General features: G+C 38.6%; 1 protein-coding gene across 1 annotated transcript in view; it reads left to right on the forward strand.

Annotated features, from left to right (window-relative positions):
- The window catches only part of LOC110442584, a 48,145-nt gene that overhangs the window by 3,779 nt on the left and 26,426 nt on the right, over positions 1 to 17,940 (forward strand). The window contains exons 2-12 of the mRNA XM_021486265.1: positions 2,364 to 2,461; positions 2,871 to 2,916; positions 3,129 to 3,229; positions 5,630 to 5,749; positions 6,047 to 6,197; positions 6,472 to 6,617; positions 10,700 to 10,825; positions 11,080 to 11,221; positions 12,968 to 13,134; positions 13,804 to 15,265; positions 17,836 to 17,931. Coding sequence (XP_021341940.1) covers positions 2,364 to 2,461; positions 2,871 to 2,916; positions 3,129 to 3,229; positions 5,630 to 5,749; positions 6,047 to 6,197; positions 6,472 to 6,617; positions 10,700 to 10,825; positions 11,080 to 11,221; positions 12,968 to 13,134; positions 13,804 to 15,265; positions 17,836 to 17,931 — 2,655 coding nt within the window. The remainder of the gene's footprint in view (positions 1 to 2,363; positions 2,462 to 2,870; positions 2,917 to 3,128; positions 3,230 to 5,629; positions 5,750 to 6,046; positions 6,198 to 6,471; positions 6,618 to 10,699; positions 10,826 to 11,079; positions 11,222 to 12,967; positions 13,135 to 13,803; positions 15,266 to 17,835; positions 17,932 to 17,940) is intronic.

Raw genomic sequence — 17,940 nt, forward strand, 5'->3', positions numbered from 1 at the left:
AAACAATAACGATTGGTTTATGAAGCGTCGATAAAGTAACAAAATAGCAAGCCACCGATGATTGCTGTAAACAGCTAATACTTAGTAGTTTGGTACAATTATGCGAAAATGTGTGATAAATAACGAACAACTAATTACACAAAATAACAAGACAATATAATAAATCACATTCAATACCTCCAAGAAGCGCAGAATTGATTGATTACTTAGAACAAAATAAAGTATTTCATATGGATAATCTATCTATTCGATGTGGCGTGGTCGGCAGGCACAAAGAAAGTGAGACAAGTCAGGGTCCCAACCCTGACAGAGCCACAACGCTTTGGAGATGGGACAATAAAACAAGGAAAGTGAGACAAGAATAGCTAGCGTCGAGTCAATGATTCCGTAAACGTATAGACAAAGACAAGAAGATACGGATAAATGTACAAGGCCACACGATCAGAAAATTCAGAAGAGGACAACTTGAGATAGAACAGTATTCATGTATCAGGGTGTCCTCAGTGTAAATCTTTATATCGATACTGTTTATTTAGTCGTTACACATCATAAAACTGTCATGAAAATATCCGCTCTGATATTCAATATAAAAGTTTGTATATAATAAGCTATATAATAGGGTTTCAGACAAGGTTGTTACTCATTTCCCCTTTTCTTTCAATTTACAACCACATTCAGGCGGCGATATGAGAACGTTCCACCACATGGAATTAGCTGATTTTTGGTACACATATGAAACAAGTAAAGCTCTATCCGATTTTCTGATGGAAATTTGCATCCAAAACTATATAACGGGAGAAAATTGCAATTTTATGGCATTTTTCTTCATAATTGTGTCTCTGCAAGTGCATTTTCATCCGAGAATATTTTTTTTTATGTTTTATGAATAAACACGATGTTTTGGAAATATTTATCAAAAGAAATTTATACTATGTTGCGAATTACAATTTCGAGATAACCTTCTTTTATTTACGAACTTATGTCTTTGATGCTGAAATTGACAACTTTATAAAAATACATTTTCACTGAAATTATGAAATCTGGGTGTCGGAAAGGTGTAAAATTATTCTTCGGAAAAGAAAAAAACAGTAGTTGAGCTAGATAAGAAATTATACGGGGGCAGGCTCCTATGGAGAATTAACATTACTGGAAACAGGCCCTTTGGAATGAAAGTTAATTTTTTGTAGGCTGTAGAATCTAATAGTTTAAATATATTAATATAATATAATACTATATATATATATATCCCTCAGTTTGAAATCCCCTTATTGCAAATCTTGCTGCATGTCTCTGTAACCTCAGGGTGAACCATTTGGATATCGCCAAAATCTGTATAATGTTCCCTTGCCGAGGTAGCATGTTCTAATGTTAATCAGACAAGTGTGGTGTATGCACCTGCTTTGCCATCTCTCAGTCGACTCAAGCATGAAGCTTAGGTTCTTCCAAAAGAAGCTGATCATGATGGATCTTAATTAATGCTCTGGCTGATATTTTGTTGGTGTTCTCTACATGATTGGTTTGAAGAGATATTGACTCATAATTAGTATTTGCTGGATTAAACTGTTCTGTGTGTTTACAGTTTGTGTCCTTAAGTTGGTAATTATATTAATAGACATTTGTTGATTTCTTTTTCTGGCTTATGTGCATGGCACAAGTTTAAGGGTTGAATTATATTTGCCAAATATAATAGGAATATTAGGTCTATATATCATGCAATCATCAACAAATATAGTCAATGGCTGCGGACCATTTTTAACCAATATTAAAATTGTTGGATGTTTATGTTTTCAATATTGTTTTTAACAAAACAAACGCTATACTTTGATGTGCGTTGCAGTTTTGCTTTGCCAGATTTCTATACAGCCAAGTATTATTCTGTTAACTGCCGTGAATCAATATTAATTCTTAAATATGGCAGTCTATAACTGCTTCCAATGGAAAAAGTAAGATATACAGTAAATGGTGTCACAAACAAAATTAGTTGACAGCTGTAGATCTAGATCAAGAAAAGGTCAGATATCTTCCTTTATAGGATTATAACAAAAACCGACCCTTTGAAATCAGGTAAAATCAGCATGAACTACATGTATGTAAGGTTTACCTTCAGTTCATCAGGCAGCTGCTAACATTCTATCTCCTTTTTTTACAACATCATTGAAATATTTACCAAATCACTTTTCGATTGAATAGAAATTCCTGAAAATGGTCCACATGTTTTTATCGTGATACAGATTACAAAATGTTCCGTATGCTTCTAATTTCAGCTTATATTTTACTTGCGCTGTCACTTGTGTTGGAGGAAACCTGCTTAATACATCAAATAAAAGTAAAAACTACCAAAGAACTGAATTTTATCTTTTTAGCTGAGGTCTGGAACAACACAGATTTGATAACTGCTTACAGAAATGGATGTGAGCAAAATAATGTTCGACCTTTGAGTAAAGTTTTGAATCAGCTGCAGGTAAGATAAATAATCAGAAACATTTTCAACTTTCGTTCTGTTGATTTAGAAACTTTGCATACATGACTTTCACAAGCAAGAAATTATATAAATATATAGCTGGAATCACTGATTTGAGGCAATAAGTGCCACGTTGGTTAATTCACATCAGGTTTGTTATTGCTTGTCACTGATATGTTGACAGGACATTTCTCTTCATACCATTTGATTTCAATGCATACTTCAGCAAATGTCCCAGGTTCAAATTCTTGTGCCAGTGTGACAGTAGAAATAGTGATATTGGTTATGCTGAAAAGTTCAGGACAAGATTAGAAAGGAAGAATATGTTGCTGTGAATAAATTATTTGCATCATTCACTGTGAGTGATAAATGTATAAGTATTCATACATGGTTTGTTTGTGATTTTCAGGGTATTCAAAATACAGGAGAGAGACATGAGCTCCTTAGTCTCAAGGGTATGTATATTGTAATTAGGCTGTCTTAGCTACAGAATTTTGAAACTTGGTACATGAAATTAAGAACCAGGCCTGTAAAGAGGTACCTGGCATCAACATTTAACATATCCTATAGAACACATTCAGTTAGAGCCGTCATTCAACATTTACATGTAGGAGTTTTGAGTTTATCATTTTAAAGGTAAGACAAACTTTGTTTTTATCATTTTCAGCTGAAAAACTTGACATTCGTCACTGTGAAAGTCTCGAGGAGGTCCTCCGGAGGGTGCAGTTCAAGTGTATTGACTTGGAAGCATGTCATCTGGATGATGAGGTAAAGCACTAACATATCAGGTGCTATTGTAGACGAGATAAAACACTATCATAGATATCAGTTGCTATTGTAGACGAGGTAAAGCACTACCATAGATATCGGGTGCTATTGTAGACGATGTAAAGCACTATCATAGATATCGGGTGCTATTGTAGGTGAGGTAAATGGTTGTGGATTTAAGGGTAAAATGAAGAGTACAAAACCTACAAATACAATGTTATTTTACAACAAATCATAACTTAATGCAAATAGAAAATGAAACAAGAGTTGAGAAAAATAACTTCCCCTCCAGCATTGACAAGTTTTTCATTAGCATAAACAACTAATAATACCAAACAACTATGTGCGATGAAAACCCTGTGTTCGCATTGCATAGTTTTCCTAAAAGTAAAGACATTTTTAACAAGGACTAAAGTCTTTGGTTTTGTCAAATGTATTAGGCAGCAGCCCAATCTAAAATGCTATGCTTGAGCTGAAGAAGGCGATCTCTAAGCTCTACAGATTCATGTTGTCATCTTTCCACGTGTACATGTTGTTGTCAGTGGTACACAAACTATACTGAACAAAAAAAGAAACGCACAAAGTTCCCCCCTGCAGTACACCTTAGCTGTAAGGAAATAATGGAATATTTGGTCAGGTATTACATCAAGAACGATCTCCCTTTTCAACAATCTACCCTAAAATCAGCCAAGCGTGACCAATGTCATTGTGTGCCTTTGTGAGCTTCTTAAATCCTAATCACGCGGCGGGATCAAGCCAAGCCGGAGTTTTTCAAACAAATAATCTCAACGAATATTCTAAAATCAGCCACATTAATTTTCCACATTGGCATTTCGATTTGGCCATTGACTGAGATGCCACGCTTAACACAAAATCAGAGGGGTAGAGCAATTGCGATGTTGATGGATGGTCATAGCCAAACTGCTGTCGCACGGCAGTTTGGTGTTGGCCCCTGTACAATTAACCATCTCTGTACACGTTTCCGTGCTACTGGGTTAGTTTCCGATCGTCCCAGGAGCGGTCGTCCGCGTGTAACGGCCGCACGACAAGACAGGGCGATTTGATTGTCGCACTTGCGCAACAGATTAAAGACTGCTGTAGAGACTGCGTCGCATACGTTAGGTACTCATGGCAGACCCATTAGTCCTCAAACTGCCAGGAACCGCTTGCGTGCCGAGAGAATCATTGCGCGCCAACCTTATGTCGGGCCACCTCTGACACCACGGAGACGGCAAGTGCGCCTTGACTGGATGCGCAGACATGGCCCAAATAGGTTTGGGATGCATCGATGGAGGCGTGTGATGTTCACCGACGAGTCTAGATTCTGTCTGTATCGCTTAGACGGTAGAAAAAGGGTATATCGCAGACGCGGTGAGCGTTTCGCCGACGCATGCATGGTTGAACACGATAGATTTGGTGGGGCTTCTGTAATGGTTTGGGGAGGCATCTCCCATGGAGCAAAATCCCCCTTAGTGATCCTGGATCAAAAACTCAATGCCGTTCGATACAGAGACCAGATCCTCCAACCACATGTCCTTCCACTTCTCAGACGTCATAACCTAATTTTCCAGCAAGACAATGCTCGACCGCATGTTGCCAGAGTCTGTTGTGATTTTCTCACGGCAAACAACGTTCAGCCTCTGGAATGGCCCCCATATAGCTCCGACATGTCTCCCATTGAGCATCTGTGGGATGAGTTGGACAGGCGTATTAGGAAACGTCGAAACCCCCCAACTAACCGCGCCCAGTTGATCGCAGCATTAACACAAGAATGGAACAACATTCGCTTAAGGCGAATAAATGTTCTCATGAATTCAATGCGTAGGAGAATCCGTGCAGGGATTCGTGCAAAAGGTGCCCACACCAGGTACTGAAGTGTCATTTTGTTTTTCGAGGGTATCCCACTTTGAGTAACTACTGATGACACGAGTGACGTCACACAGACTTTTCTTCTACAGTATTTACTGTAAAGAGTAGACTTGTCCCTTCATATTGATATAAAATTTTGTACAAATTTCCCAAAATATCATAGGCTATTGATTGCATAATTTAATTGTGCGTTTCTATTTTTGTTCAGTATACATGTTTTTACAACACAACATGTTTTTATGTCACAAAATGAAACGGCAAGTATATAAAACTAATCATAAAATTTATATAAAAGTATAAAGGAAGATTATTTGATAACAAATGTCATGCTGCTGGCATTAACACTGTAATCAACCTATATACAGTAATTACACATACTGTTTAATTGTTCAGATAGTTCACAGAGTTTTATTTTTAATGATTATACTTGTCGCTTGCTTGTACTCAATAGCTTTTAACTCTAATTATTGTTGTTGCAGACTTTGATGGCTCTGTTCGACATGATAGAGTTTGTTGTAATTGTTGTTGCAGACATCAGTAGCTCTGTTCGACATGATCGAGTATTATGAGTCTGCATGTAGAGTCAACATGTCGTTCAATAAGAACATTTCCGTGCGAGGGTGGCAGTCCTGTTCCCGTATGATCAGGAAGGTGAGTGCAGTCTGAGAATCTGTTTCTTGGTAACATTCAGGTTGTATCTGATGTTCTGTTTCCCTGTATGTTTTCAGTTTGACTGATTTCACATCAGACTATGATAAAAACTTTGGATATGGGGTGACTTCCAGGATATGACAGAGTGTAAGGGAGGTTTGACAATGATACTCTGTTTTCTACAAAGAAATTATTTAACAATAATACCTCACTTATTACAAAGATAAATTTTAACAACAATGCGTTGCCTTTGAAAGGAAATTAGATTCAGAATGCCTGTTTATTATTTTGAATCAGACACCATGCCTGTTCTTCCTTGATGCAAGAAACTGTGATTTAAACGATCGGCTGATCCCTGTGATGGGTCGAGCCCTGAGGATGGGATCTTTCCTCACCACCCTACATCTGGAGAGTACGTCTCTGTCTGGCAGACCCCTGGTCATACTAGGTAAGACCTGTACGCCGGAAGCTGGTTGTTGATGTTTGTCTGTTTGTCTATATGGTGTATTAAATCAGTCTCAGTCACTCTCTGTACGCCTTACTTTTAAATTATATTGCATCCGTACATCAACAGAAAATAGAAAATAGTTAAGTTTTTTTTAAATAAAAACCCACAATACTCCCAAATCCTGTGACTCGTTTCCTACAGGTCTCTATCAGTCATTCTTAGAAGTCCTCAGAGCGTTTCAATAGTTAATGTGATATTGACTTGAATTACTCAGTGGCAGCCTTGAAGATGAATGAGATCTTGATGGAACTGTTTTTGGCTGACAATCGACTGATGCCTAGTGATGGGATACAGCTGGGAAACCTCCTGAAGTACAACCACAAGCTTCAGCTGTTAGACATCAGGAATAACCACTTACAGGTAATAACTAACACGTTTATCAGGAATAACCACTTACAGGTAATAACTAACACGTTCATCAGGAATAACCACTTACAGGTAATAACTGACACGTTCATCAGGAATAACCACTTAAAGGTAATAACTGACACGTTCATCAGGAATTACCACTTATTGGTATAATAACTAACATGTCTATCAGGAATTACCACTTACTGGTATAATAACTAACACGTCTATCAGGAATTACCACTTACTGGTATAATAACTAACACGTCTATCAGGAATAACCACTTACAGGTAAGATAACTAACACGTCTATCAGGAATACCCACTTACAGGTACGATAACTAACATGTTCATCAGGAATAACTGCTTACAGGTACGATAACTAACATGTTCATCAGGAATCACCACTTACAGGTACGATAACTAACACGTTCATCAGGAATAACTGCTTACTGGTATAATAACTAACACGTCTATCAGGAATTACCACTTACTGGTATAATAACTAACACGTCTATCAGGAATAACCACTTACAGGTAAGATAACTAACACGTCTATCAGGAATACCCACTTACAGGTACGATAACTAACATGTTCATCAGGAATAACTGCTTACAGGTACGATAACTAACATGTTCATCAGGAATCACCACTTACAGGTACGATAACTAACACGTTCATCAGGAATAACTGCTTACTGGTATAATAACTAACACGTCTATCAGGAATTACCACTTACTGGTATAATAACTAACATGTCTATCAGGAATAACCACTTACAGGTAAGATAACTAACACGTCTATCAGGAATAACCACTTACAGGTACGATAACTAACATGTTCATCAGGAATAACCACTTACAGGTAATAACTAACACGTCTATCAGGAATAACCACTTACAGGTAAGATAACTAACACGTCTATCAGGAATAACCACTTACAGGTACGATAACTAACATGTTCATCAGGAATAACCACTTACAGGTACGATAACTAACACGTTCATCAGGAATAACTGCTTACAGGTACGATAACTAACACGTTCATCAGGAATAACCACTTACAGGTACGATAACTAACATGTTCATCAGGAATAACCACTTACAGGTACGATAACTAACACGTTCATCAGGAATAACTGCTTACAGGTACGATAACTAACATGTTCATCAGGAATAACCACTTACAGGTACGATAACTAACACGTTCATCAGGAATAACTGCTTACAGGTACGATAACTAACATGTTCATCAGGAATAACCACTTACAGGTACGATAACTAACACGTTCATCAGGAATAACTGCTTACAGGTACGATAACTAACATGTTCATCAGGAATAACCACTTACAGGTACGATAACTAACACGTTCATCAGGAATAACTGCTTACAGGTACGATAACTAACACGTTCATCAGGAATAACTGCTTACAGGTACGATAACTAACATGTTCATCAGGAATAACCACTTACAGGTACGATAACTAACACGTTCATCAGGAATAACTGCTTACAGGTACGATAACTAACACGTTCATCAGGAATAACTGCTTACAGGTACGATAACTAACATGTTCATCAGGAATAACCACTTACAGGTACGATAACTAACACGTTCATCAGGAATAACTGCTTACAGGTACGATAACTAACATGTTCATCAGGAATAACCACTTACAGGTACGATAACTAACACGTTCATCAGGAATAACTGCTTACAGGTACGATAACTAACATGTTCATCAGGAATAACCACTTACAGGTACGATAACTAACACGTTCATCAGGAATAACTGCTTACAGGTACGATAACTAACATGTTCATCAGGAATCACCACTTACAGGTACGATAACTAACACGTTCATCAGGAATAACTGCTTACAGGTATAATAACTAACACGTCTATCAGGAATTACCACTTACAGGTATAATAACTAACACGTCTATCAGGAATAACCACTTACAGGTATGATAACTAACACGTCTATCAGGAATAACCACTTACAGGTACGATAACTAACATGTTCATCAGGAATAACCACTTACAGGTACGATAACTAACACGTTCATCAGGAATAACTGCTTACAGGTACGATAACTAACATGTTCATCAGGAATAACCACTTACAGGTACGATAACTAACACGTTCATCAGGAATAACTGCTTACAGGTACGATAACTAACATGTTCATCAGGAATAACCACTTACAGGTACGATAACTAACACGTTCATCAGGAATAACTGCTTACAGGTACGATAACTAACATGTTCATCAGGAATAACCACTTACAGGTACGATAACTAACACGTTCATCAGGAATAACTGCTTACAGGTACGATAACTAACACGTTCATCAGGAATAACTGCTTACAGGTACGATAACTAACATGTTCATCAGGAATAACCACTTACAGGTACGATAACTAACACGTTCATCAGGAATAACTGCTTACAGGTACGATAACTAACATGTTCATCAGGAATAACCACTTACAGGTACGATAACTAACACGTTCATCAGGAATAACTGCTTACAGGTACGATAACTAACATGTTCATCAGGAATAACCACTTACAGGTACGATAACTAACACGTTCATCAGGAATAACTGCTTACAGGTACGATAACTAACATGTTCATCAGGAATAACCACTTATAGGTATAATAACTAACATGTTCATCAGGAATAACTGCTTACAGGTATAATAACTAACATGTTCATCAGGAATAACCACTTACAGGTACGATAACTAACATGTTCATCAGGAATAACTGCTTACAGGTACGATAACTAACATGTTCATCAGGAATAACCACTTACAGGTACGATAACTAACATGTTCATCAGGAATAACAACTTACAGGTAAGATAACTAACAGTTATCAGGAATTACCACTTACAGGTACGATTACTTACATGTTCATCAGGAATTACCACTTACAGGTACGATAACTAACACGTCTATCAGGAATTACCACTTACAGGTACGATAACTAACATGTTCATCAGGATAACCACTTACAGGTATAATAACTAACATGTTCATCAGGAATAACCACTTACTGGTATAATAACTAACATGTTCATCAGGAATAACCACTTACAGGTAATAACTAACACGTTCATCAGGATTCACCACTTACAGGTAATAACTAACACGTTCATCAGGAATAACCACTTACAGGAAAGATAACTAACACGTCTATCAGGAATAACCACTTACTGGTTTAATAACTAACATGTTGATCAGGAATAACCACTTACAGGTATAATAACTAACATGTTCATCAAGAATAACTGCTTACAGGTATAATAACTAACACGTCTATCAGGAATCACCACTTACAGGTACGATAACTAACATGTTCATCAGGAATAATCGCTTACAGGTACGATAACTAACATGTTCATCAGGAATAACCACTTACAGGTATAATAACTAACATATTCATCAGGAATCACCACTTACAGGTATAATAACTAACCCGTAAATAAGCCGTATTTTGTGATTTGAAAAAGAAGGGATATGGGAAAATTGATGACCACCCCCAAATATCTGACGAGGATTTGAAATATCTTTATTCCGGAAAAACGTCAGTATTATATCTTTGATCTCCGTGTGGCCTACATAACAAAAGGTTTGGTTTGAAGAACTACCTGTACTACCTGTGATGTTACATGTTTCATTAGTTAACTTAATAAATGTTTGTCATTTAATAACGTTGCCTTTTTACTTTATCTCCTAGTATACCGGGTATTCATGCCTTATTATATTTCCTTTTTTTCTCTCGTAATAATAAAACAATTGATTCCCTCAATATGGAGTGACATGATGATGTGTCTACCCTCGAGTTGTTATGTCAGCCGAGGGCGAAACATGACGACTCAGGTGGTCAAATCGTCATGTCGCCCCATAATGAGGGCATCAATTGTATAATAACATATAGTAAGCTGAGTACTAACAATCACTGTTTTACAAATTCACCTTCCATGCAGGCAATAAGAGCAAAAAGTAAACTGCTATGAACAGTTTGTGGCGAACAATAAGTAAAGGGTTATATACTTATGACATTGTGTACTTGCAGGACATTGGAGCGAGCCACGTGTGTGACGGTTTGTGTGAGCAGAACCTTGGCAATGGGCTACAGACACTTGTCTTCTGGAATAACCAGATCACCTACAACGCCATGACAGCTGTGGGCAAGGCAATGGTTAGTTAGACATGGGTTCAGGAGAGGTTTCATCTCTTGATATTGACATTAAAGTAAGAAGCAAAATATACTGTAATGCTGAAATATGGAGCAAAATTTAAACTGGAAACTTTTCCTGGAATGGGATTATTACTGTTTACTGATTTTGTGGTCGATTAAAACAATTTATTCAATGAATGCACATAATTTGATCAGCTTCAATAGGATTGAGAAGTGTGATATTGGGGATTTATAAGTAATTCTCCTTGTTTCAGGCTACGACTGATAGTGTAGAGACATTAAATCTCGGTCATAACAATGTCACCAACGAGGGAATCCACCTGATGAAGGACGGGCTTCTCAAATCCAAGTCTCTCCTGAGAATAGGTCTGCAGGGCACCAAGGTCACATGTGAAGGTAACAGATGTTTATTGGTGTGTGTTACACATGTATTATAATCTATGTATACCATTTCATACCACCTGCCAGTAGCTTGATAAATTCATTACCATGGGTTGTCAGTATGAGAATACTCAAGAAGAAGGTGAAAACGACTTGAGAACAACTTGAGAATGGGTTTTCCCATTTCACAGCATTTGGGAACGTATTTTCTCAAAAAACATTGTCTGCTCGCACCGGGTGACATCCTAAACCGGAAGCGATATCCACACAAAAGTGATCTGTGTAAGAAAATAGTCCGTCATAAACAAATTAATATAAAGGTACGAAAAAATATTATGAGGATAATAACACCATATCAAGCATCAATGTGCATACGGAAAAAGCCAATGACTATAGGATTATTATAAAATAATTTTTTTACTACATAGTTTTAAGGTTCATTGTATTCCTCCGTGTAAAACTTCTATTTGTTTACGTTTGTCACAGACTGAGGATTTGTAATTGTTGACCATTGAGCTTATAAGTCAGCCAGAAAACATGGTGTTTTGTTGACTTTTTTAAACGAAGAATTATATAAGGTAGTAGTATATAGAGGATAAACAGTTTATCACACAATATTTTCAGTGTTTGTCATCAGAAAAATCTACTTTAAATGTCCAAGTGACGGTAAAGCACTGTAAGGTGGCTTATTCTAGTTAGATAGGGCACTATGCCAGGTGTTGTATATCTTGTAGGTTACTTTAAATGTCTTAGTGACAGTAAAGCATTTTAAAGTGGCTTATTCTTGTTAGATAGGGCACTATGGCTAGTGTTGTATATCTTGTAGGTTACTTTAAATCTCTTTGTGACGGTAAAGCACTTTAAAGGGGCTTATTCTAGTTAGATACGGCACTATGCCTAGTGTTGTATATCTTGTAGGTTACTTTAAATGTCTTAGTGACAGCAAAGCACTTTAAAGTGGCTTATTCTTGTTAGATAGGGCACTATGCCTAGTGTTGTATATCTAGTAGGTTATTTTAAATGTCCAAATGACAGTAAAGCACATCAAAGTGGCTTATTCTTGTTAGATAGGGCACTATGCCAAGTGTTGTATATCTTGTAGGTTACTTTAAATGTCTTTGTGACGGTAAAGCACTTTAAAGTGGCTTATTCTAGTTAGATAGGGCACTATGCCTAGTGTTGTATATCTTGTAGGTTACTTTAAATGTCCAAGTGACAGTAAAGCACTTTAAAGTGGCTTATTCTAGTTAGATAGGGCACTATGCCTAGTGTTGTATATCTTGTAGGTTACTTTAAATGTCCAAGTGACAGTAAAGCACTTTAAAGTGGCTTATTCTAGTTAGATAGGGCACTATGCCTAGTGTTGTATATCTTGTAGGTTACTTTAAATGTCCAAGTGACAGTAAAGCACTTTAAAGTGGCTTATTCTAGTTAGATAGGGCACTATGCCTAGTGTTGTATATCTTGTAGGTTACTTTAAATGTCCAAGTGACAGTAAAGCACTTTAAAGTGGCTTATTCTAGTTAGATAGGGCACTATGCCTAGTGTTGTATATCTTGTAGGTTACTTTAAATGTCCAAGTGACAGTAAAGCAAATCAAAGTGGCTTATTCTAGTTAGATAGGGCACTATGCCTAGTGTTGTATATCTTGTAGGTTACTTTAAATGTCTTAGTGACAGTAAAGCACTTTAAAGTGGCTTATTCTAGTTAGATAGGGCACTATGCCCATTGTTGTATATTTATTTACTTGGGTGTGTACAGGTGCTGTGGCCTTAGCGGAGGTGATAGCCGACAGTCCGCGGCTGCTGAGACTGGACCTTCGAGAGAACGAGATTAAAACAGCAGGTTTGATGGCCCTGTCTCTGGCTCTTAAGGTCAACGAAACAGTTACAAGACTGGACATGGACCGAGACACCAAGCGAGAGTCGGTAAGCTGGAGTGTACTATAAATGAGTATGTGATGTGTCCCACAGTTTAGTTGTCACTAAAATATTTATTGGTTAGGCTTGCTCTAATATTTTACTACTGTATAGTGGAATAGAACAAGAACTGGGAGAAGGTATATCGACATGCTGGTACTTCAGTATTACATTATCGATACACATTGTATGGTATTCTCAAATCTCGATACATCACTGATGAGAAATCGCTTAACATGTAACTAAATGTACTCACTAACAGATATCCTACTAAGGTCCTCATATAACATTCCAATCATTAACTTGAATTGTACCATTAGCGTAGACTTTACAGTAGATGTTATATTACAGGGGAAAATACAGCTCAATAAGTGCTTGGATTAGAAACCATGTAACTGATTTCAGGGAGAAGGAAATGTATCATAGATAAACAGTAGTGTCTGCCCCACAAAGTCACCATGGTTATTTTTCAAAAGAATGCCAATATACTGGCTCCAAGAGATTTAGTGAAAATTAAACTATGCCTTTGTTACATTCAAACACATAAATTAATAGCTGTATCTACTGGAGTATTTTTCCAGGAACAATTTGGTTACCATTATGTTTAATACTCAACACTATATGATTGTAAGCTGAAATTTGATACCTAACGTGAGATGTAAACATCTGATTTTTCAGGGAATGAAGGATTTTGCTGAGCAGCAAAGGCGACTACAGCAGGACATCAACAACTTTCTAGAAAGGAACCAAGGCCTGGCGCGTAAGAGGACGGAGGAGGAGAGACTTGATCTAGAGAGGACCATCAAGGAGGACACCCGGCCTGGCCGATCAGACTCCATCATTGAACCAGCAGAGACTGCCAAGGAGGACGCCCAAACCATTGCTTCGTTTGATAAGATAAAGCGTCCAATGCTTCTTGTCATGGAGGACAGAGCAGCTCAAAAAACTCTGGACTCTCCACATGTTAAGCCAGAGAACTTGCCAAGCAGTGGTGATGAGGATGAAAACGTCCTGCCTTCCAATAAAGCCCTGGCAAATGCTGCAACTCCCCCAGCAGAGCTCCTGCTCAGTCCACAGTACTGCACAGTTAAAGCCAAAAAACTGTTCACAGTGTCGCGTGTGGCAGGGCCGCCTCATCTGCCACTTTCCCAGGCAGGCATGAGTGCTGGTCACTCTGCTTCGTCCCGACTGGACACAGTCCTGTCACCCTCCGATACCAACGACCTGATCGCTCACATCAGTAATGGAACGCATGTTATGTCTCAGGGTCTCTCATCCAGAAACATCACGAGTCCTTCTGATGTCACTCTTAGTATACAGGCAGAAAATGTGAATCACATCATAGATGAACTAGTGACTGGGGTGTCCGACACCAACTTAACAGACGAGAAAAGTAGTGGAGAGCTCACATTCCAGGAAAATATACAGAAATCTTGTTTAGAATCTGAAAGCAAGTCATGTGAGGACATTGTAGATTCACATGATTTAGTGACACAGGTTGATGGAAATAATGCCACCATATCTGACCAAGGAGAAGGCCAGCCTAGTGTTAACGAGGAGTTTGTGACTCCCAGCAATAGTGAGGTAGAAGTGAATGAGTCTGCTACCTTGCGGACAATTGATAGTGTCTGTGATAATAGTAAACAGAGTGAGGAGGCTTCTGGCCACCTCGTTAGTGCAATAGGTGATGTAGGGAATGGAGATAACTCTGTAGAGGAGGGTTGTAACTCGGGTAACATGGACAGTGTAGCTGACAGGTTATCTGGAAGTCTACCGGAGTTAGACATTACAGATTGTGATCAAACCAAGCAGAATTGTGAGAAAAGTAATGATGTGAGTAACGATTCTCAAGACATGCACACTTTGTCTAAAAGTTTACCTTGTGATAAACTCAAACAAGAAAAGGACTCTGGTATAGGTAGTTACGAAAACGATCGTGATTGGACAAGGCTGGACGCTCCTAATAAAGGGTTGAAAACCAACGGTTGTGGCAGTCGAAAAGATGGGCCAGGTTTATCCATCAATAACCCTGATTTTTACTCTGACTTGACATTAAATGGCTTAACACAGGAATTAGCTAGTGCTCTTGAAAACTTGGATGTAGACTCGGCTGGAGGGAAGGAGTGTTTGGTTGATACTAGTAAGTTAATTTAGGCTCTAGACTTGGCTGGAGGGGAGGAGTGTTTGGTTGATACTGGTTAGTTAATTTAGGCTCTAGACTCGGCTGGGGGGGAGGAGTGTTTGGTTGATACTGGTAAGTTAATTTAGGCTCTAGACTCGGCTGGAGGGAAGAAGTGTTCGGTTGATACTAGTAAGTTAATTTAGGCTCTAGACTCGGCTGGAGGGGAGGGGTGTTTGGTTGATACTGGTAAGTTAATTTAGGCTCAAGACTCGGCTGGAGTGGAGGAGTGTTTGGTTGATACTGGTAAGTTAATTAAGGCTCTATACTTGGCTGGAGGGAAGGAGTGTTTGGTTGATACTGGTAAGTTAATTTAGGCTCAATCAGCCAAAAGAGAGTTTGGTTGTTAATACTAGTAAGTTGATGTAGAAGGGGTTAGTTGATACTTGCAAAGATTTGGTTGATACTGGTAAGTTAATTTAGGCTCAAGACTCGGCTGGAGGGGAGGAGGGTTTGGGTGATACTGGTAAGTTAATTTAGGCTCTAGACTAGGGAAGAAGTGTTCGGTTGATACTAGTAAGTTAATTTAGGCTCTAGACTCGGCTGGAGGGGAGGGGTGTTTGGGTGATACTGGTAAGTTAATTAAGGCTCTAGACTCGGCTGGAGGGAAGGAGTGTTCGGTTAATACTGGTAAGTAAATTTAGGCTCTAGACTCGGCTGGGGGGGAGAAGGGTTCGGTTGATACTAGTAAGTTAATTTAGGCTCTAGACTCGGCTGGAGGGAAGCAGTGTTTGGTTGATACTGGTAAGTTAATTTAGGCTCTAGACTAGGCTGGAGGGAAGAAGTGTTCGGTTGATACTAGTAAGTTAATTTAGGCTCTAGACTCGGCTGGAGGGGAGGAGTGTTTGGTTAATACTGGTAAGTTAATTTAGGCTCTAGACTCTGCTGGGGGGGAGGAGTGTTTGGTTGATACTGGTTAGTTAATTTAGGCTCTAGGCTTGGCTGGAGGGGAGGCGTGTTTGGTTGATACTGGTTAGTTCCTTTAGGCTCTAGACTCTGCTGGAGGGGAGGAGGATTTGGTTGATACTGGTAAGTTAATTTAGGCTCAATCAGCCAAAAGAGAGTTTGGTTGTTAATACTAGTAAGTTGATGTAGAAGGGGTTAGTTGATACTTGCAAAGATTTGGTTGATACTGGTAAGTTAATTTAGGCTCTAGACTTGGCTGGAGGGGAGGAGGATTTGGTTGATACTGGTAAGTTAATTTAGGCTCAATCAGCCAAAAGAGAGTTTGGTTGTTAATACTAGTAAGTTGATGTAGAAGGGGTTAGTTGATACTTGCAAAGATTTGGTTGATACTGGTAAGTTAATTTAGGCTCTAGACTAGGCTGGAGGGAAGAAGTGTTCGGTTGATACTAGTAAGTTAATTTAGGCTCTAGACTCGGCTGGAGGGGGGGAGGGTTTGGTTGATACTGGTAAGTTAATTTAGGCTCAAGACTCGGCTGGAGGGGAGGAGGGTTTGGTTGATACTGGTTAGTTAATTTAGGCTCTAGGCTTGGCTGGAGGGGAGGCGTGTTTGGTTGATACTGGTTAGTTCCTTTAGGCTCTAGACTCTGCTGGAGGGGAGGAGTATTTGGTTGATACTGGTTAGTTAATTTAGGCTCTAGACTTGGCTGGAGGGGAGGAGTATTTGGTTGATACTGGTTAGTTAATTTAGGCTCTAGACTCTGCTGGAGGGGAGGAGTATTTGGTTGATACTGGTAAGTTAATTTAGGCTCTAGACTCTGCTGGAGGGAAGGAGTGTTTGGTTAATACTGGTAAGTTGATTAAGGCTCTAGACTTGGCTGGAGGGAAGGAGTGTTTGGTTGATACTGGTAAGTTAATTTAGGCTCAAGACTCGGCTGGAGGGGAGGAGTGTTTGGTTGATACTGGTAAGTTAATTTAGGCTCTAGACTCTGCTGGAGGGAAGGAGTATTTGGTAGATACTGGTAAATTAATTTAGGCTCTAGACTTGGCTGGAGGGGAGGGGTGTTTGGTTGATACTGGTAAGTTAATTTAGGCTCAAGACTCGGCTGGAGGGGAGGAGTGTTTGGTTGATACCGGTAAGTTAATTTAGGCTCTAGACTCTGCTGGAGGGGAGGAGTGTTTGGTTGATACCGGTAAGTTAATTTAGGCTCTAGACTCTGCTGGAGGGAAGGAGGATTTGGTAGATACTGGTAAATTAATTTAGGCTCTAGACTCGGCTGGAGGGAAGGAGAGTTTGGTTGATACTGGTAAGTTAATTTAGGCTCAATCAGCCAAAAGAGAGTTTGGTTGTTAATACTAGTAAGTTGATGTAGAAGGGGTTAGTTGATACTTGCAAAGATAAGTAATAAATATATAAAAAAAAATATATGAATACACATTTTAATGAGTGATGATTACAGTTGGAAATTCTCTTCATGGACATATAGGTATGGATGTAATATATCATACATTTATTGTTCGTTAGATATGATTGGTGTTAAATTCATCAATGCAGTAGTTTATTCAGAGAAGTGTGGTACATTTTACTACATATAAGTAATATGTGTGTTTCACTTCATTTTTTTCAGACAAAAAATCGTGTGGCACTGTGGATGATTTTGAGAAAGAACTGGATGCAATGTTAGCCGATGTGAAGAGTGGATCCAACCTTAACTTACCTTCTTGTAAGCACA

This window comes from Mizuhopecten yessoensis, unplaced genomic scaffold (assembly GCF_002113885.1).
Source record: "Mizuhopecten yessoensis strain PY_sf001 unplaced genomic scaffold, ASM211388v2 scaffold716281, whole genome shotgun sequence".
Taxonomy (NCBI): Eukaryota; Metazoa; Mollusca; class Bivalvia; order Pectinida; family Pectinidae; genus Mizuhopecten; species Mizuhopecten yessoensis.